Here is a 21812-nt window from a genome sequence, read left to right on the forward strand (position 1 = left end):
TCACACCCCCAGCTGCAGGAGGCACTAAACCGCTACGCCACCAGGGCTGCCCTAGGCTGATATTTTTAAGAAATAGTAGACACAGGAGAAGCTCTGAAAACCAACTAGAAATTGCCCTTTTGTAAAAGAAACGTACATTTATAAGGGAAATCTCCATTAGTTTGGGGGCTTTTTTTTGGTTGTTTTGTTTGTTGGCTGGGGACAATATACTTGATGGCACATGGCAAGGTCAGGCTCCCCAAACTTCTCCCCATCTTCAGGGGTTCTAGGATGGAAACTATGTAGAGGTCAGGAGATTCTCGGTATGTTGGGGAATGAGTTGGGTTAAGGACTCCCCAGCAGCTGAGGGCCTCCCTCTTCCTTGAGCTCTTCCTTGAGCTCTCCCTGGGGCTGATGGTCCAGGGGGCTCTTACTCCTTAGAGGCCATGTAGACCATAAGGTCCACCAATTTCTTGCTGTAGCCAAATTCACCATCATCCTGGGAAATGAGCTTGATACAGTGGTCACTGAGGGCAGTGCCAGCCCCAGCATTGAGGGTGGAAGAGTAGACATCACTGTTAAAGTCACAGGAAACAACCTGGTCCTCACCAAACCTCAGAATACCCTTGAAGGGGCCCTTTGATGCCAGCTTCACCATCTTCTTGATGTCATTGTATTTGGCAGCTTTTTCTAGACAGTTGATCAGATCTATGACTAACACACTGTGGGTGGGGACATAGAAGTCCATGCCAGTGAGCTTTCCCATTCAGCTCAGGGATGACTTTGCCTACAGCCCTGGAGGCACCAGTAGAAGCAGGAATGATATTCTGAGAAAAAAAAAATGATATTCTGGGCAGCCCCTTGGCCATCATGCCACAGCTTCCCAGAGGAGCCATCCATGGTCTTCTGGGTGGCAGTGATGACACAGACTGTGTTCACAAGTCCCTCCATGGTGTCAAGGTTGTAATGGATGACCTTGGCCACAGTAGTCAAGCAGTTGTTGCAGGAGGCATTGCTGACAATCTTGAGGGAGTTGTCATACTTCTCATGGTTCTTGCCCATCAGAAACATGGGGCATCAGCAGACGGGCAGAAATGATGACCCTCTTGCTCCACCCTTCAAGTGAGCCCCAGTATCCTTGTGGTGGTAAAGATCCCAGTGGACTCCAAACATACTCAGTACCAGCATCACCCCATTTGATGTTGGAGGGATCTGACTCCTGGTAGATGGACTTTTTGTTGATAAGTATATCCTATCAGCCCTGCTGATCAGGGGGCCTGATGCCCAGGACCCTGAGACTATGAGCTGAGCCAAAGTCCAATGCTTAACTGACTAAGCCACCCAGGTACTCCTCATTTCTTTTGTCTTTAGCTGGAGCTGGTATTTAAGGTGGTGGCTTGGCCCATTTCAGGGAGTTACTCAGTTTTCCCCGGGTATATCCTACATGTACAGGAGATATACTTTTTATTTAATTTCTGTTTGTTTTTCTCTTGTCAATTTTTTTTATTATATGGGGGTCTTAAGCAAGAATCTAGAAGGGTAGAGGAAAAGTTATTTTTCCTTCCTTACAAAACCAAAACAAATGATGTAAATACCCCAATTAACCACCCACTACCCAGTTGCAGGGAGGACAGGATAGTACTAAGGCTGTGCCAAAGGCTTTACTAGCCACCTCTCTCCCACCATTCTAGCAACTACTACCATTCCAATGCCCCTTAAAGTCTCCCTGGGCTGATCTGAGATAAACACTCAGTATTCTTACTTGCAAGCAATAGAAACTAATTATCCCATGTGGAAAGGGGACTTGTTGAAATGACAGGAGGTGCCCACAGAATCAGCAGGAAACAAAAGACCCAGATTAGGAAATGGGCAGGTACCCCAGGGGTTCCAGGTGCTGGGTGCAATTGCCCTAAAATGATTGTGACTCTCCCTTCAACTTTACTTTCCCTTCCAGATTCAGAGTTCTGGGTAGGACCTCACCCTGTCTGTCTCCAGTGTGGGAGGTGAGGCATAGGCAATACCCTTCCTTCCGCTACACCCGCATGCAAGAGGGTTTCCCCAACGAAAGAGGGATGGTTTCCGTACTGCTCCTCAAATTTCAAGCACCCTACATATGGCCTCTCCCTATTCAGTCTGAAGGCCAAGCTGTAGCAAGATTTCCAAATTGAAGACTAAACCCAATGTTAGAAGAAGCCAGCACGTTGGAAATGGTGCTGAGGGTGAGAAGGAGGAAAAAGCCTTGCTTCCTCTGGGTAGGTCGGTGCTAGCTTGTGCTCTGCCCAGATAAGGAGTGAACATTTGTTGAGCACCTACTAGGTACAGACACTGATTAGGCATCTTACAAGCCTATTTCCTTTGATCTTTTCACCAACCCCGAAAACTCAGTATGATTATATTTGTAGGAGAAAATAGACTCAGAGGGGTAAGGCAACCTACCTGAGCTCTTGCAACTTATAAGTGGTAGGGCAGGGAGTGGACTCACGCCTCCCTGGCATGAAAGCCCAAACCACTCAGACCAAGAAACTGTTAACTCTTCCAGTGACCTGTATCAGAACAGGGCAGGTTGTCATAGGCCTGGCTATGGCTACAACAGATAGAGCCACTTTGTCCCAATATCCTATCTATTCTGTTGGGGAAGGAAAATTTTCTCTCCCCTTCAAGGTCCCTCTGACTGGACTAAATAAGTCAGTTGACATGAGATAGAACAAGAAAAAAAAATCAAATTTCATTTCATATTTAAGGGGAATCCACATAGACATGTAAATTCTAAAGACAATCAAGCAAAATGAGGTATATATACCTTTCTGATCTGAAGAGAAGAGAATCAGAGTCTGGGACTTTAAAAGGAAGGAATGAAGGCAGCCCGGGGGCTCAGCGGTTTAGCGCTGCCTTCAGCCCAGGACGTGATCCTGGGGACCCAGGATCGGGATGGAATCCCATGTAGGGTTCCCTGCATGGAGAGTGCTTCTCCCTCTACCTGTGTCTCTGTCTCTCTCTTTCTCTCTCATGAATAAATAAAAATCTTTAAAAAAAAATAAATAAAATAAAAGGAAGGAATGAAATTCACAGGAAGATGAAAAAGAGCAGATGTTCAGTAAACAAATGTGTGGGCCACTGAAATAGTAGGGCATGGAGAACTTTGATCAAACCGGCCTTTCCGGGTTCATCCCTGTCTACCATTCCCAGTTCATATCATAATTTAGTTAACTATGTTGATAGCTCTCTTCCTGTTAGGTCCTCTATCTAAATTCATTTTAGGCAGTTGAGAAGTATCTGAATCTGCTGGGCCCAGAAGTCAAGCCTAGTACCTATGATGGGTGACAATATGGGGAGGAAGCCAGCTTTCTCTCTAGACTAAGCCAGATCCCAGTGCTTGGGGCAGGAGTCTAGGAAGAGCCAGACACATCAGGACTCTCTCAGATCCCTGAGCACAGTCAACTCTCAGAGGGTAGTAGAGAGAGGGGGATCCTCACTCACCCCTTGAGTCAGCCAGATTGACAATTCCCCAGAACAACCATGGGCAAGAAGAGGCTTGTGTCACTAAGCCAGCATTTGTTCAAACCCTAGTTGGGTTTGGGGGCATGCCCGAACCTGCCCTAGGATGCTTGTCCTGAATCCCCAGGACAGCAGGAACCTAGCAGAGAAGCCCAGGTCTGAGCAAACAGCCACTAGATTGCCTTCAGTGCCCAGACAATCCACTTCTAGTTACACACCTGAACAGCAGCCTCTCCATCCCCGTAGAGAGCCTGGGGCTGGTGGTACAGAATCCCATAAGAAACAACAATGGAGAGAATGGGGGGAGGACATGGGTGTCTCCCAAGTGGAGCAGATCAACCCCAGATCATCTCATAGAAGGCTGCTTTATGATCTGCCGACAACCTAAATCCGACCCCCCCTAAGGAGGGGTCACTGAGTGTCACCGCTGCTTCCTAGGCATGTGCCCTCATCTGTGAACTAATTCTGGGACATGCTGGAGAGAGAAAATCCTTCTTTGAAACTCAGTTTACAGGCCTGACCTCTTCTGTATCTTCTATGAACCCTATAATGTCCTTCCCCCTCTCATCCCCTGTCCTTCCTGGCTGGCCTGGATGGCACCATGGAGTTGCTCTCTGGCTCATCTCTCCCTCCTAGCTTGGAGCAGATACCAGTGGCCTGAGAAGGTCACACAGCAAGACTGGCCTTGCTGTTGGTTGGTAATTGCCCACTGAACAGGCACTCATTGCTGATGAGCCATCTGTCTACAGGGATCCAAGTCTCACTCTCCTACCCCCTTAGACAATGACCTCATATTGTCAACCCTCTTGCATTCCTCTTCTACTCTCACTGGCTTCCTTTTAAAAGAAAAAGAAAAAGGTACTGACTTCCTCAAACTTTCACCATGAAATCTCTACACCTGTGTTTGCACACATCCTCTCTTCTACTTCTGCCTTGAATCCAACACCCCCAACTTCTACCTCCTCAAGATCTTGGATCTTTTGCTTTTTTTCTACCTTCTTCTGATGTATTATCTCAGTCTATTCTGCAGAATTCCCATAAGCAAACAACTGAGCACATCTTAAATATCTGCATACCAAGTGACACTGGCTACCAGCCCATGTCTTTGTTCTCTTTCACACTAAATTCCTCCTCTTGTCTCAACACCATCTGAAAAGCTGTCTCTACCGACTACCTCCACTCCCTCTTCTACCTGCTTAAAACTGACTGATGCCTGCCTTGCTCCAGAGAATTGACTTCTCAAGGTCACTATGACCTCCATGTCACCAAATGCAGTGGACGTCCATGTCTCCTTGTAACACTCTCCCCAAGATGGTGCACAGGAGACCAGACCACTCTCTCTCCTCTTGGCTTCCATAGCAACACCCTCTTCTGATTTCTCAGATTTCTCCTTCTTGGTAGGTCCATTCTCCACCATCTGATTTAAAATATTAGAATTTCTTTAACCTTGGTTCTGAAAAGTCTTTTTTCCTTTCCCCATTTTTTTTTCCTCCCCATTTTCTTAGGTGATCCTACCCATTCCTGCTGATGATGTCCACATTTGTATCTTTGGGCCAGTCCTTTCTTTTTAAATATTTTCTTTATTTATTCATGAGAAACACAGAGAGAGGCAGAGACATAGGCAGAGGGAGAAGCAGGCTTCCCACAGAGAGCCTGATGTGAGACTTGATCCCAGGACCCTGGGATCATGCCCTGAGCCGAAAGTAGACTCTCAAACACTGAGCCACCCAGGCATCCCTGAGCCAGTACTTTCTATTTGGCATCTCTATTTGCAGGGTTCACTAGTATTGAAAACATGCACAGAATGGAATTCTCAATTGTCCCCTCTCCGAAAACACCTGTCCTTCTTACTCCAGCCTTCTCCATTTCTGCAGCTGGCATCACTGTCCACCACGCTGCTCAAGCTCCAAACTGAGGAAGCATTTTTTCCTCACTGCTCACATTCATCCTGCTAATTAACCATATCAATTCTATCTTAGATTCACTTTAGATCTCTTCACTTCTCCCCATCTTGACTACCACCCACACTCCTACAGGCCGCTGTCATCTACTAAATGCATTCAAAACATTTCTAACTAATTTTCCCATTGGCACACTCTTTAATATATTTTTGACATACCAGCAGTGATGGAAATGGTCTGTAATTTAATATGGACATGTGTATATATACACAAAACTTTGAGGGGTGTTCAGATTTATACACTCTACTGTAGAGCTAAACCTCAACTAAAACCTCAACTAGAGTATACTCTACTGTAGACTAGGCCTCAACTAAAAAAAATGAAAAAAGTGAACAAGATGTCAGTTCCCCAGTTAAAATCCTTCAGTGGCTTCACACTGTCCTTGGAATAAGATAAAATCCTGCAAGACTTGGCCTCAGCCTTTTTCTCCAACCTCCTCTCCTACTATACTTCTCCCTTGCTTGCTAGAACCCAGCTGCCTGGGCTTTCATTTAGTTTTCTCTAACAAGCTAAAGCTTTCCTGACTGCCTCAGGACCTTTGCTCAGGCTGTTCCTCCAGCCCAGAATCCTTCTCCATGCTTAGCACCTTTCCTCTTCACATCACCTACCCAGGCTTACCAGACCACCATGTCTAAAATATATCAGCCCATTTATTCTTTCTCTTCCTACATTATTGTATTTTTAAAATGCTACTATAATGGTCTTGTTTTTCCACACTTGGGATCAGCTTCTACATTTGACAGACACTCATTACACACACGTTATTATGCTAAGTGCTACATGGGTAACCAACACCATGAGTCCTCTACACAAAGAAGAAATCCCTTCTCTTTTTTTTTTTTTTTTTTTTTTTTTTTTTAAGATTTACTTTTTTGAGAACAAGAGAGCACAAGCAGGAGAAGCAGCAAAGGGAAAAGGAGAAGCAGACTCTCCCCTTGAGCAGAGAGCCTGATGTGGGACTCGATTCCAGAACCCCAGGATCAGGACCTGAGCCAAAGCCAGACACTTAACCAACAGAGCCACCCAGGCACTCCTTTTTTGTTCTTTCAAATTTAAGTAGAGGTGCTTTAAAAAAAAATCATCAGTTCATTCCAGTGCAGCATTCTCCACCCTGGGGCTGAAGATGGAAAAGATGGGGAGTACACAGTGTAATGGGTTGAATTGTGTCCTCCAAAAAGACAATAGGTAAGTTCAAATGGGAGAAGCATGCCGCAGAAAAATTTTAAAGCCATAAACAAGCATAACATGACATAAGAGAAAATGCCTTTATATTTCCCCCCCCACACAAATTAGGTCAGAGGCCAAAAACACAGGACCCAGAGACCAGGTATGTAGTACCAAGACTCCTGTTGCAACAGGTATTTATCAGATACCTTGTCTTCCAACTCAGTCCTCTGACCTATCTGATTATTTTTGACAAGTGCAATCCTTTCAACAACAGCACCATTCAGAACACTTCGTTTACACAAAAGCTCTTCAGAAAGGATCTCTGCTTAACTGCTCCAAGGATCTCTCTGCTGGTAACAGCTCTTCTGTGGTTGTAGAAGGATAGTCGAACCGCCTCCAGGCTAACCTGTTCCAGCAGCCAATCCTCCAGGGAGCCCAGTGCATCCAAGATCCAGGAGCATCCACTGAAGTCTGGGTGAGTCTGGGAGAGAAATGGCACAAGGGTAAGTAAGACAGAGAAATGAGCATTTTTCAAAGTAAGCAATTTATGGTCTAACTCAGCCCCCATGGCTTCCATGGATTCATGCGCACATGGAGCCATACAAACCACCTGGAGGTACAATGGTAGGAATGTGATGAAAGAAATTAGGCCATTGGACCTATCAATTGTCTGAGGAAGATTGGGGAAGGGAATTTGTAGCTGGAGAGAAAGATCACCCTTATCTGTAGAATACAGACACTCTAGCCATAAGTTTTGTGCCTTGATTTTTCCCCAATAGAAGCAGAGCTAACATCCAACACCTTTGGAAGATGGAAAAAAAGTAATTTTAGAGTAGACATGCCACTGTATATTTTATATTAGTAGGCATTTTAACACTTCTTAATTTGCCTCCTTACATCCTTGCACCACATGATCTCTAGCCATGCTGGGAAAACTTGGTCTTCCTCGGATGTGTCCCTATCTTTTCTGGTCTCCACACCACTGTTGATCTGTCATCCCTACCTACCATGGCCTCATCCAACCTCACCTTTCAAATCCTATCCACCCTTTAAGGCCCTTCCCCTGGTGCCTCTCTGGCTTATCTGTGTCCACATGACCTCTCACTGACGACCAGAATTCTTTGTGTCTCAGAACCTGTATCACATGCTGTCTTATGTCATTAACAACTTCATCTAAAGTTAGGCAGCTGGGGGGATCCCTCAGCGGTTTGGCACCTGCCTTTGGCCCAGGGTGTGATCCTGGAGTCCCAGGATCGAGTCCCACGTCGGACTCCCAGCATGGAGCCTGCTTCTCCCTCTGCCTGTGTCTCTGCCTCTCTCTCTCCCTATGTCTATCATGAATAAATAAATAAAATCTTTAAAAAAAAAAATAAAGTTAGGCTGGACTAGTCAGAAGAACATTCCCCTGAAAATCACCTACCCAAGTCTCTAATCCTAGTTCTGTGTGGGTATGAGAGGTCATGTAAGCAAGTAATATTCTCACACTGGACCTCAATTTCTTTTTTGTAAAAGGAAAAGGCTTGAAGCAGGATTTGAAGAGTTCCTCCTGGTTCTAAAAATGTATGAGTATTTCCTCAATGCTCCCATCCCACAGGACTATGAGCCTCTTTACAAAAGGGACCACATTGTTTTCATCTCAGCTTCCTTAGCAGATTTGTCTTGCACTGAGACACTCAATAATGTTTACCCAACCAGCATCTTGTTTTATCCTCACAGCACCATGAGGGACTGACCCAAAGCACAGCCCTGACCCTTGAGAGGCTTGCAAAAGCAGAGTGGCCTGCCAGACCCATGCAGTAAAGAAGAGGCCAATTACAGACTAAAGATTAGAGTACTAAGCATAGTCTAAGAACTCCCACAGAGAGTCCTTCCAGAAAACACAAGCTCTCCAGTAGTGGTTCTCAACTGGGGACAATGTTTTTGGGCATTTTTGGTTAGGAGGGAGGATGCTACTGGCATCCAGTGGGTAGAGCCCAGGGATGCTGCCCAGTATCCCATAATGCTCAAGACAGCCCCCCAACAAAGAATTAAGCAGCCCCAAAATGTCAATAGGGCTGTGGTTGAGAAACCCTGCTCTATATCACATACGTTCTTTCCTTCTCCTTTCTTTAATCCCATTTCCCCCTTCTTCTCACAGGATAAGCAACAGATTCCAAATGATATCACTGGAATACAGGGAGTTTTGGTATAGTCACCTGTGAACACTCAGCCTTGCTTCATTGTCCTGAAGAAAATCTTATTCTCTTCCCCATAGCGTCTTTTGAAGGGGAAGACTTCTGATTTTCGTCTGCAATTGTATGCTATGGGGCAATACTGGGTGGGCAGGAAGAAAAAATGAAAACCTACTCATCTTAGGTACATTCTAAGTACAGAGCACCATTTAGTGAAAACTCAATACATGTAACTCTTCAAGGAATAAGAACAGACTAGGTGGTGAATCCTCTCTCTATAAGAGGGTATTAGGAATCAAATTATAGATTGCCTGTCAACAGATACAAGAGGGACACTAAGAGCTCAGGTGTTCAGAGTTGCTGCCAACAGAATCCAAGCCAAGTGGGAAAAGACAGCAACCATCAGCAGATCCAGTTTATAGAAGCTGCTTGCACACAACTTCTTGGGAACTCGATGTGTGAAGAAGCACTCCTGTATGAGAAAAAGCTGAAGTAAAACAACAACAACAACACCCAGGCCTCTAACATGATAATCGGTCTTGGCCATTCTAAATTTCTACAAAGAAAGCTCCAACTCACTTGCTTTAGAATTTTTCCCATGTAGCTAAAATAGACCTCTTTCTTCTTCCTCTTCTTCCTAAGGGCTGAGTTGGCCCACTCATACTTCTCTCTGGCTGGGATATAAAGTATAGTCCTCTTCTCCGGGAATCTCAGGCCATGTAAGCAAATGTAGTACATGTGGAAGGCTTAATGCTTACACTTCCAGACTGTAGCACTAGCTGTAGGCAAGTGAATGCTCTAAAGAGGTTTTATAGGGAGAGCTGGAAGGCACTCTTTCCTAATAAAATCAGTAACTAGTGATTGCACCTGCAGGAGATAAATACTCTCAGAATACTTAAGAAATGTCAGGTGTAGCGTACAAAGCAGCCTTATGATACATTCCAGAAAGAGGTTTGAGGTGAGAAACAAAATGTTAAGCTTTCCTCTACTCCATCCCATGCGAAAGAGAGGATGACCACTTTGATGTAATGGCCATTAATTCTTCAGGCAACACTGACCCCCAAAGTGATTCCTTTTATGTGTGTAATAACTCTAGGGGTTCTTATTATAGTGGTTCCTGGCCACAAACGTTTCAATTCAAAAGGACTGAGAGTAGAATCCTGGAAGCTGAATTTTTTTGCTAAAGCATCCCAGGTGAATCTAAGGACCAGCCAGATTTAGGATTCACTGATCTATAAAACCTTCCTGAAGCAACTGCATAAGATCAGGGGTCGGGGTGGGAGGAGCAGCTCTGTGCTGATCTGCTCTGTGTATTTGCATTTACATTGGGAGGGCGGCCTCGTCATGCAATAGCAATTAGAACTCAGGTAACAGAGCATGAATAGGGAAGCCAGGAAGTCATCATACCTTCAAGACTGAAGGTTGAGAAACTGTAGATAGAGAGGCTGTGAACTCCCTGCAATTAGTATTATCAGCTCAGCTACAAGGAAGTGACCAGCCTGACATAAGCCAAGAGATAAGAGGACACCAGAGAGCCAGGGTGTCAAAAGAAGAAGAGAACCAGCAGAGAACAGACACTCCTCCCTCTCAGTGATGAGACCCACTGAACCCCTGGCATGGAGGACTGGTGGATTCTTTTTTTTTTTTTTTTAAGATTTTATTTATTCATGAGAAAGAGAGAGAGAGAGAGAGAGAGAGAGGCACAGACACAGGCAGAGGGAGAAGCAGGCTCCATGCAGGCAGCCCGATGCAGGACTCAGTGCCAGGACTCCAGGATCATGCCCTGTGCCGAAGGCAAGTGCTAAACTGCGGAGCCACCCGGGGATCCTCTGGCGGATTCTGATAGTACTGTCAGCTCCCAGCTATCGAGCCCTATGTCCCTGCCCCATATGAAGTGCTAGATGTATTTTATTGCCTGTAATGCTCATGGCCACCTTATGAGATAGGATATTAGTATTACTCTCACTTTACAGAAGAGTAGACTGAGGTTCAAGGTCTTCAAGTGACTTGCCCAGGGTCACATACAGTACACAAGTGGCAGAACCAGCCTCTGAACCTCTGCTTCTAACCCCATGCTCTACCACCTTCCAAACCCAAATACCAGAGCCCTCCCATCCTTGTAGTTACACACGTGTGCTCTGCACTATCCGTATTTATTCCCTGATGCATCCGTTTTGCAGGCTCAATTCCCCTGAATTAATTCTTTGGTAACAACAACAGAACTACGCTGAATATTTCTGTGAAAGGAAAAAGTGGTTCCCTATCACCTGGCTGTCAGAGTACATCCCACCACCACCTCAACTCCCACTCTCTTATTACCAGCTTCATCTCTCACTACCTCTCTAGTTAAAAATGCAACATATGCACAGAGTATATATTATATGATGAAATGAACTGGGAGTTTTGTTTTTTATCTTTTTTAAAAAAGATTTTATTTTATTTCTTTTTTAAGATTTTATTTATTTATTTATGACAGACATGGAGAGAGAGAGGCAGAGACACAGGAAGAGGGAGAAGCAGGCTCCATGAAGGGAGCCCGATGCGGGACTCGATCCCCCGTCTCCAGGATAACACTCCTGGCTGAAGGCGGCGCTAAACCGCTGGGCCACCGGGGCTGCCCGAGTTTTGTTTTTTAAAATGTTATTTATTTATTTGAGAGAGAATGAGAGAGCACATGCAGCAGGGAGGAGCAAAAGGAGAAGCAGGCTCCGCGCTGAGCAGGGAGCCTGACTCAGTGCTCGGTCCTAGGACCTAGGATCATGACCTGAGCCGAAAGCAGACGCTCAACTGACAGAGCCACCCAGGTGCCCCTGAACTGGAAGTTTTAACACAACCAAGTAAATACAAACTGGCAGAAATCATTGCCACTGTGGAATGGCACTCTTCAGTGGACAGAGGCAATGGGGAACCAACCAAATGAGCACTGTAACATTCAGAAGATGCTGAAGGACACTGGCAGAGGTAATGTTGCCATAAAAGTGTAGCGCAGAAGGCCTGGTCAGATGGCACTCATTCATTCAAAAAATACTCAGCAAATTTTGATCCCCTACTAAGTGCAAGGCCCATGGCTATGTATAGAAATGGTGATACATTATTGAGAGAGGAATCACAAAACTGACATAGGAGAAAGTCGTAGGGTGATCAGAAGGCTCACCAGCATCTATTAGAAATCTCAGTCATCTAAAAAGGACATCAATAAATTGTCTTCTAATAAGTTCCCTATCCTGAAGATAAAAGAAGCAGTTACCCTAAAATAGCAATGCTAACTTGTATTTATTGAGGGCTCAGTACTTGCCTTGAATTACATGAAGCACTATACAGACATCTCATTTCATGGTTTTAATACTCAGAGATGGATGTTATCATATCTTAAAAGAGATGAGGAGGTGTGCCTGGGTGACTCAGTGGGATAAGCAGCTGCCTTCAGCTCAGGTCATGATCTCAGGGTCCTGGAATGAAGCCCTGCCCTGGGATCCCTGCTCCACGGGGAGTCTGCTTCTCCCTGTGCTCTCCTCCCCGTCTCCACCCCCAATTATGTTTGCACACATACTCTGTTTCTCAAATAAACAAAATCTTTTTTTTTTTTTAAGATTCATTCATTTATTCATGAGAGACAGAGAGGCAGAGACACAGGCAGAGGGAGGAAAAGCAGGTTCCATGCAGGGAACCCAATGCGGGACTAGATCCCTGGACTCCAGGATCACGCCCTGAGCCAAAGGCAGACGCTCAACCACTGAGCCACCCAGGCGTCCCTCAAATAAAATCTTAAAGAGAGAGAGAGAGAGAGAGAGAGAGAGAGAGAAAGAGATGAGGAAACCGGGGCTTATAAAAATAAACCAATTTGTTCAAGGTCACACAGGTAGTAAGTTGCAAAGCTAGGAACTGAAACCCAATGTGTCTGACACCAAAATTCCCATCAATATTTCTCAAGCTCAGCCTCCTACCCACCTGCAGCAGAGTCTCCTGAGATGCTTATTAAAATGAAGATCCCTAAACCCATACCGTGTCTCAGTACAGGTATCTAAAGCTTGGGTGCCACTGTACCCTCACTGCCTCCTAAGTCTGGGGAAAATGCTACTCTGATCGGAATCCTACCCCGTACAGAAGAGCTAATTAGAGACTTAGAAAGGGTGGGGACACTAGGAGAAAGTGACTGTGATGTGGCTAAGCACAAACACAGGCCTTAGACATTGAGAAGGCAGACTTTACAGAAATTAGCGATAACAGTGTTAGAATTCTATGGCTTGAAACTCTAAGAGGGAGGTGGACTCGAGAAAAATAGAAAAGGCTCTTCCTTAAATGGCCATGACCTTGGCTCAATGATTATAATTCACTTCAACCTGGTCCTGTCTTGGTGGAATATCAGCTCCAAAGGACAAACCAAGCTCATTAATAGGGAAAACGAGTAACAAGAGCAGAAGATGGGATAGTTGGGATTCAAGGCATGGAGTGAGTCTGGGGAATGACTCAAGGAGTAAGACTGTGCTAAAGGGTATTGGAGGGATGCCTGGGTGGCTCAGCGATTTAGCACTGCCTTCAGCCCAGGGTGTGATCCTGGAGACCCGGGATCAAGTCCCATGTCGGGCTCCTTGCATGGAGCCTGTTTCTCCCTCTGCCTGTGTCTCTGCCTCTCTCTCTCTGTGTCTCTTATGGATAAATAAAATGAAAACAACAACAACAACAACAACAACAGGTATTGGAGCTTGCTTTCATGCAGAGAAGTCTACATGGCATGGGGGAGGCCTCACAGGTGGAATGGTCCAGGTAGGTCCAGGCATTGCAGCATATTGTAGAGGAGATTCAGACATTGGGTGGGATATTAGGTGACCTCTGAGGTCTCCTGGGTTTTGTGGATTCTATTTTTCCCCTGTATCATTTCTTTAGGAGTCAGGTTGTCAGAATTTGCTTGGAAGTACTGCTCATATTATTTCCACCTCTGGAGAGTCTGAAGAATTAATCCAGTTGAATGGAAAAAGTCAGAAGGTCACACTCTGCATTTTAACATCATTTTATTTTGTGATATGACTTCAAGGAGATAAATACTGCTGCAGCTTACCAGTTGAGAAACTCTGGGTAAATGGCAGGAGGAGAGGGGATCTGGGGGGGGGGGGGGGCAGATGAGAAGTTTTCACCTTGGGAATGCTGTCACACTCTTTCTGGAGGGTCAGCTCTGTAGATACTAATTTAATATTACTGGCGGATGATATTTGTACTGACTACTTGCTACTTTGTCAGGTGGAGGGAAGAAAGGAATCCAGATTTTTCCCAGCCCCAGCAAAATCTTATTTAATCTCTATGCCAAGTTTTTAGAGGAGGAGAAAAAAGTACAGTGAGAAGAAGGACTTCATTGCCCCACTTAAAATTAGGGGTAGGGAGACTGGGGTTACCCAGAGAGGATCCAGGGTGCTGTCTTCCCTTGCTTCTCTATCTCTCCCTTCTGCCCCCCCTGCCCTGCATATTGTCTCACAAATGGACGTCCACATTGGATAGTGAAGACTACCCACTATTCAAACCAGAAGCTTAAAGTTCTGGTCTTAGCTCTATCAACACTTCACTCTTATCCAAAGACAGCTGCTCTTTCTGGCTCTCAGTTTCCCCAGGGGGTATGTATTTGATTATATAACCATTAAGATTCTTTAGAATCTTGCTATTCAAAGTATGGTCTGCAGGGGTGCTTGGCTGGCTCAGTCAGTAGAGAATGTAACTCTTGATCTTGGGTTTGTGAGTTCAAGCCCCATGTTAGGCATAGAGATTGCTTAAATTAAAAAAAAAAAAAAAAAAAAAAAGCATGGTCTGCAAACCAACTGCAGCAGCACTTAGGGATCTTGTCAAAATGCAGATTTTGATTCAGTAGGTTGGAGATGGGACCTGAGACTCTACATTTCTAACAAAATCCCAAGTGATTCTTATATACTTTATTAAAGTTCAATACATCCTGCCTTAAGACACCATCTATCCATGAATCGATTGTGGATGTACCTTGTTGCTCTCCCTCTCGTGGGTTTCTATCACATCCCCAAGTTTTCTAGCTATAGGACTACTTCCAATGGCCAGAATAACTTGAGTCTTAGTGATTTTCTGGATTGGGGCTTAGAGAAATGTCACCTGCTCCTTGAGATATAGTACTACACCTACACACACCCATTTACTATTAAATAAACTCTCTAATTAATTCACCTACTTGATTCAAGAAATACCTAAGGGGCACCAGGCCCAGCTTGAGGGCTGGAGGTAAAAGGATGACTAGGGCATGGCCTCCATCTGGGAGACTTTAGGGAGATGCCTGGACAGCTAACTCCAATTCAGTGCGATAAGCACTTCTGTAATTAGTAAAGAGGATACATTCCAGTGAAATGTTTATAGTCAGAAACTAAGTTGTCACAGGCAGGAAAAGTTCTGGAGGCTGTCCCAGGCTATGTCCTCCTTTCCCATTGACAATATCTTTCCTGTGGCCATAAATATGTGGCTCTTCTGCCCACACTGGGGAATGTGCTATTGGGACAGTCCCTGTCTGATGACTCACAGGATACTGACAACAGTGGTTTTCTTAAATTCTTCCCCATTCCCTGATGATTAGAACCTGTGCTGTGATCCTTCCCTTAGCTCAGGGCTTCTTAACTTGGGATCCAGAGACAGGTGATTTGGGGCAGAGGGGCAGAGAGGTCCATGTATATACTGTTTTGTGTATGTGCTTAGTACATTTGTCTTGGGAGAAGAAGTCCACATGTTTTCATCAAATTGCCCCACTTAAAAATAGGGGTAGGGAGACTGGGGTTACCCAGAGAGGATCCAGGGTGCCACCTTCCCTTGCTTCTCTATCTCTCCCTTCTGCCCCCCTGCCCCAAATGAAATCAAAGGAGTGGGAACCAATGTCCTGTTACTGTCCACCTGCTCCCCAAGACCCAGGCAAACTGCCCCCTTTCTTTCTACTCTTTCTTCCCCATCTTCTCCCTCTCTTCAGCTGATATATCCCAATTTCCTCTTTGCTTAGGCTGATTATGTTAAAGGGAGCTCTGTCTGCAGTCTCAGCCATCCCAAAGAGCTAAGGAAAGATCCTTGTCCCCAATTCAATACTGGTAAGCACAGCTGGGCTACAGGAATAGCAGGAAAAGAACTCCCTAGAACCCAGAACTGGGTCTTTGGCAACTGGCTAGCTGATCTTTTGTCTTTAATAGCTAGCTCGAGATGAGAAGATGAACTTTTAAAGTCATTTTCTGGGCTTTCAGGGCAGTGTATGGCAATGAACTCGGCTATGAAGTTTTCCTTTCCTTTATCCTGTGAGACGGCTACAGAGCACAAGGCAGGAGTGTGGGGAGTGGGAAAGGGAGGTTCATAGTTGGGCAAGTCATCAGTGACACTAGGGAGGCAACTGTTGGGTCTGCTTTTACTTTAAAACACTTAGGCTTCAGAAACCACAGAAAGCATATAATATATACTGCCTTTGATGTACCATTCACAGTTCAAATCCAGTCTTTGGCATGAAAGATGAGGATGCATGTTTTGGATAAGATCTAAGGCAGAGATTTCCACATAATTTCTATATGGATTTGAGTGCATTATGAAGTTATTTTGCAACATAAATTTGCCTTTCTACTTCTGCTCCAGAATAATTTGGGCTTATTAAATAAATGTATAAAATATCTTTTGAATAGACTATGTTTTCCCTGGCCTTCTTGCTTCTGTCTTGCAGGACTCACAGCTGAAGTGAGCTGTCTTCCTGGTTGCTGGGCACCTGATAAAGGGAGGATAGGGAGAGTAGGGCAGCCCAGAAGCGTTCTGGGAGAGAATGGGAGCAAATATTTGCTTTGGAAAAATCAGAGTTGATTTTCACAGATAACCCAGAGCAGATTCTCTGAAGCAGCTGTCAACTGTAGAGGGGTTTTTGCGACAACAGCTTTTGTTTATGTGAACATGTAGTGCTCAGGCTTGGTCCCAGGAGAGAAGTGAACACAGCCCTGAGACCTGCTCCCAGGGGTAGAAGATGAGAATAAGATAAGCACCTCACAAAGACTGATTTTAATGTAGGGGGTGTGGATTTACGACCTCACATTGCACAACTTGTAAAGCCACAGTCCATTCCATATTCATCTATCAAGCAAGCATTTGTTAAGACCTTTACATGTGAGGCACTGTGCTACTAGGTGCCAGAGTTACACCCAAGAACAGAACAGACACAGCCTCCAGCCCCCATGGCCCGATCTCTCATGAGAGATGGATAATAGGCTCAAGTGCATTCAATATTGCAATGGGAAGGACACTTCCAGGGTGCTGTGGGGGCACAGAGGAGGGACAGCCAACCCTGACTTAGGAAATCATGGAAGCCTTTTTGAAGGAAGTGATGTCGATCGAGGCAGAGCTAACAGATGAGCAGAAGTTAGCTAGGCCACAGGGGTGAGGGGTGGGACAACAGGGAAGGGAATTTCAGGCAGAGAATGGATTGTACCAGGGATGCCTGGGTGGCTCAGAGGTTAAGCGCATCTGCCTTTGGCTCAGGGCATGATCTAGGGGTACCTGGATCGAGTCCCATATCGGGCTCCCTGCAAGGAGACTGCTTCTCCCTCTATGTCTCTGCCTCTCTCTCTGTGTGTGTCTCTCATGAATAAATAAATAAAATCTTTTTAAAAAATGGATTGTGCCCTCCCTGGGGCATATTTCACAACTAACATAAACATTAAATTAGTTAAATTATTAAAATATATTTAATAGATAAATTATTTAAATTATTTTCTCTTTTAAGGGCAGCCCGGTGGCTCAGCGGTTTAGTGCCACCTTTGGCCCAGGGCGTGATCTTGGAGACCCAGGATCGAGTCCCGAGTTGGGTTCCCTGCATGGAGCCTGCTTCTCCCTCTGCCTGTGTCTCTGCCTCTCTCTCTATGTCTCTCATGAATAAATAAATAAAATCTTTAAAAAAATAAATTGTTTTTTGTTTTTAGAATTGTCTGTTCAGTGTTTATAATCTTCTAACATACTCTGTACCAATTTTCAAAGTGTGTGCTGGTTTTTCAGTTGTAGAACATCAGCAAATTTCTGACGTGACTTTCATTTCTAAGTATTATTTGATTTTTTAAAAATAACCATTTTTAAAGAAGATTTTATTTATTTATTCATGAGACACACACACACACACACACACACACAGAGGCATAGATATAGGCAGAGAGAGAAGCAGGCTCCATGCAGGGAGCCCGACGTGGGACTTGATCCCAGGGCTCCAGGATCAGGCCCTGGGCTGAAGGTGGCGCTAAACCGCTGAGCCACCCGAGGTGCCCCAAAATAAACATTTTTATGTGAGGACAATTTTAGACTGTTATTTGATTTTTAACTTTATATTTGAAATCATTTTGAGCTTTACAGAAAAGTTACAAGAACAGTGCAAAAAAGCTCCCACATATTCTTTATATTCACTAATCATTAACGTTTTGCCTTGTTTGCTTTGTCCATTTTTACCTCTCTAAACATATATATATATATATATATATATATACCCACACATATTATTATTATTCTCTGCCAAACAGTTTGAGATATCATACTCTTTACTCCTAAATACTTTAGAACCTGTCTCCTGAGAATAAGGACATCCTCTTACAGAACCATTGTATTCAAATACAATGATTGAATTCAGGAAAACTAATAGCAATGCTATGCTACTATTTAACTTATAGTCTATATTCAAATTACACCAATTGTCCCAGTACTGTCCTTTAAATGTTATTTTATTTAAATTCAATTAATTTCACCAACAGTGTAAGAGGGGTCCCTTTTCTCCGCATCCTCTCCAACATTTGTGGTTTCCTGCCTTGTTAATTTTCCCCATTCTCACTGGTGCAGCCACTCTGGAAAACTGTGTAGAGGTTCCTCAAAGAGTTAAAAATAGACCTGCCCTACGACCCAGCAATTGCACTGCTGGGGATTTACCCCAAAGATACAGATGCAATGAAACGCTGGGACACCTGCACCCCGATGTTTCTAGCAACAATGTCCACAATAGCCAAACTGTGGAAGGAGCCTCGGTGTCCATTGAAAGATGAATGGATAAAGAAGATGTGGTCTATGTATACAATGGAATATTACTCAGCCATTAGAAACGACAAATACCCACCATTTGCTTCGCCGTGGATGGAACTGGAGGGTATTATGCTGAGTGAAATGAGTCAGTCGGAGAAGGACAAACATTATATGTTCTCATTCATTTGGGGAATATAAATAATAGTGAAAGGGAATAGAAGGGAAGGGAGAAGAAATGGGTAGTACATATCAGAAAGGGAGACAGAACATGAAGACTCCTAACTCTGGGAAATGAACAAGGGGTGGTGGAAGGGGAGGAGGCAGGGGGTGGAGGTGAATGGATGACGGGCACTGAGGGGGGCACTTGACGGGATGAGCACTGGGTGTTATTCTGTATGTTGGCAAATTGAACACCAATAAAAAATAAATTTATTATTAAAAAAATGAATTCAATTAATTAACATATATTGTATAATTAGTTTTATAGGTAGAGTTCAGTGATTCACCAGTTGCATATATCACCGAATGTTCATCACATCACATGCCTTCCTTATTGCCCATCACCCAGTTACCCAATCCTCCATCCCCCTCCCCTTCAGCACCCGTCAGTTTGTTTCCTATAGTTTAGAGTCTTTTACACATTTTTGGTTAAAGATCCAGTCCAGGTCACATACTGCCTTTAGTTGTGGTGTCTCATTAGGGCCTTTTAACCTGGACCAGCCCCTCAGTCTTGTTTTGCAAGCCATTGATATTTTCCAAAAGTACAAATAAGTTTTTTGTAGATTGTTCCTTAATGTGAGTTTATGTGAGGTTTCTTCATGATTAGATTCAGTGGGTGCATTTTTAGCAGGGAAGTGATGTTATGTCTTTCTAAGGAGATTATATCACTCATCACATCATTCATGATGTCAGGATATCTCATTATTGGTGATTTTTAACTTTTATTTTGGTTTTAGTATATCTTAAACTGTAACACAAACATATACATCCAAATGTGTTTATATCTAAATGTTATCAAAGGAGATTAATAGTGAGCTAACCCTCTCTATATTACCTTGTTTGAATGTAGATTGTAGTATTTTGTTTCTCCTGTCATCTCTGCATATATCGGGATTTCTTGTAAATGTGTCATTTATTAATAACGTTGTAGTTGTGCACTGACCTTTTAAAAAGGCTGGGTGATGGGGTGCCTGGGTGGCTCAGGCTGCTGGGCATCTGCCCTTGGCTCAGGTCATGATCCCAGGGTTCTGGGATTGAGCCCTGCATTGGGCTCCCTCCTCTGTGGGGAGCCTGCTTCTCCCTCTCCTTCTGCCTGCCACTCCTCCTGCTTGTGCTCGCTCTCTCTCTGTCAAATAAATAAATAAAATCATAAATAAATAAATAAATAGCTGGGTGTAAAATTCTACAAGTAACAAATTACTACTTAGCCATGTATTAGAATTTTCTTGATACTGTACCACCAAAACAGTGTCAAAATTAAATTGGAATCTTGAAGCGGATTTAAAGTGATGATGGCCCCCAACAGATAGATAATGATTCTTCAAAAGAGCCTCATTGGTCTCATGCCTGATTCTATATTAATTTGGGCTTATTAATTTATAAAATGCTCTTTGCATATGTAGTGTATATGTGCTATATGTTGTGCTCCTATACAAGATACTAATAAGACACAACAGTTCCTTTGCTTTGGCCTTTTGAAAACCACAGCTACATCCCACTGTAGATCCTACCCACTGTAGCATTACTTTTGCTCCAACAACCCTGGGGCTCAGAGAATATACATGCATGCATTTCCAGTGGGTCATTGAGTGGAGACCCTGGTTTCTCTGAATTGCACAAAATTTAAGATTTCTTTCTTTTATTTTTGAAATTCACTTCTACTTACTTTAAAACATACTAATACACGCAATTTAGGAATGTACCGTATTATGCAATTACTGACGGACCCACATAATGACCCAAGCAAAAGACTGTCCTACATTGGAAAGTGTCAACCCTACAGGTCTTATTCCACAAATGAGAACACTGAGATCCAGAGAGGTGTCTTCTGAAGAAGGAGAGCTTCTAATGATAGGCCACGACCCAGCTCTGCCTGTGCCAGGGGCTGGGGTGGCTTTCTTATGGCAGAGATGCTCCCTTGGGAGGCAATCAAGCTGCCTTCCCCCTCTCTCTGGGCTAATGTGGGTTGTTGGCAGCTGAAGCAAGCCTCCAGCAGGGTCCTTCCTTCTGGTTTACTCATCTCAAATTCAGCCATGGAGTTGGAACCCAGCCAGGTCTTTGGGAGCCTCTAGATTTCCTAGAAGATGATCTTAATGGAAACACAAGGCTGAAGAGGTGCAGCTGCCTTAGAAAGTCATTTATTAATGTATTTTCATCGGGAAAATTGTAGTCTAAGTTCCAAAGGAATTTTCCAAGCTCAACCAATGTATCTATAAATTGGAGACCACTTAGAACTCATTCTGCTCCACTGACCCAGGGCAGATTTCATATCCACACATGCAAGGCAATATGATAGCTACTTAGTGAGTGCCAACGCATACAGGAAGAAATTTAGGACATGGCCCCATGCTCAAGAAGCCTCCAATAACCCTAGGGAGATGAACTATACGTATATTACAAACATCAATAATATAAGGTAATGTTTGGTGGCATGCCCAATGGAAGAGAAAGGTGGACCACGCAATACTGAAGAAGGAAAGCATTGTGCCCTGCGGCTTCTAAATCAAGTGACCTAGATGAAACTGCAGCTTCCCCACTTCCTAGCGGTGTGGCAAGGTGCTCGAGTTCTGCAAGGCGCTTAGAAAAGCTCTCGGCATTTTAAGTGTCCCCCAAACGTCGGCTATTGTCAATATCTCTCAGGCCGTGAGCGAACCATCATTTCAAGGATGGAGAGGACATGCGCAGAGGAGTAGGAGCGGGCTTCGCGGCGAGGCGATGGAATCCTAAGGACTGACGCAAGAAGCCGGGAGCGGCTACTGTAACCCGCGGGCGGCCCTCAAGCACCGCGGAGCGGGCGGTTCTGGACACCGGG

The 21812-nt window shown here is 44.3% G+C and overlaps 2 protein-coding genes across 3 annotated transcripts; both read right to left on the bottom strand.

Annotated features, from left to right (window-relative positions):
* Nucleotides 1-409: 409 nt before the first annotated feature.
* Nucleotides 410-1050, bottom strand: LOC140596263 (glyceraldehyde-3-phosphate dehydrogenase-like). The gene is made up of 2 exons (XM_072744693.1): nucleotides 854-1050; nucleotides 410-701 (listed from the first exon to the last, which is right to left on the bottom strand). Exons 1-2 carry the CDS (start codon nucleotides 1048-1050, stop codon nucleotides 410-412), a joined length of 489 nt encoding a protein of 162 aa, XP_072600794.1.
* Nucleotides 1051-6686: 5636 nt separating this feature from the next.
* H2BN1 (H2B.N variant histone 1) lies at nucleotides 6687-20074 on the bottom strand. Of its 2 annotated transcripts, none has more exons than XM_072747724.1 (2): nucleotides 9353-9511; nucleotides 6687-7083 (listed from the first exon to the last, which is right to left on the bottom strand). In XM_072747724.1, exons 1-2 carry the CDS (start codon nucleotides 9509-9511, stop codon nucleotides 6883-6885), a joined length of 360 nt encoding a protein of 119 aa, XP_072603825.1. In that variant the 3' UTR covers nucleotides 6687-6882. The 2 variants fall into 2 exon arrangements, 1 of the variants encoding a protein (XP_072603825.1); XR_011999742.1 differs by lacking the exon at nucleotides 9353-9511 and adding an exon at nucleotides 19944-20074 and having other exon boundaries at nucleotides 6965-7083.
* Nucleotides 20075-21812: the final 1738 nt, after the last annotated feature.

This window comes from Vulpes vulpes, chromosome 2, assembly GCF_048418805.1.
Source record: "Vulpes vulpes isolate BD-2025 chromosome 2, VulVul3, whole genome shotgun sequence".
NCBI classification, from domain to species: Eukaryota; Metazoa; Chordata; class Mammalia; order Carnivora; family Canidae; genus Vulpes; species Vulpes vulpes.

What these genes read in the sequence shown, in the direction of transcription:
- LOC140596263 (XM_072744693.1), bottom strand. Translation starts at nt 1,050, where the DNA reads ATGTTTCTGATGGGCAAGAACCATGAGAAGTATGACAACTCCCTCAAG. An exon ending in GGCTCCTCTGGGAAGCTGTG is followed by an intron (nt 702 to 853) that starts GCATGATGGCCA and finishes CCCCACCCACAG; the next exon opens with TGTGTTAGTCATAGATCTGA.
- H2BN1 (XM_072747724.1), bottom strand. Translation starts at nt 9,511, where the DNA reads ATGTACTACATTTGCTTACATGGCCTGAGATTCCCGGAGAAGAGGACT. An exon ending in TGGGAAAAATTCTAAAGCAA is followed by an intron (nt 7,084 to 9,352) that starts GTGAGTTGGAGC and finishes TTTCTCTCCCAG; the next exon opens with ACTCACCCAGACTTCAGTGG.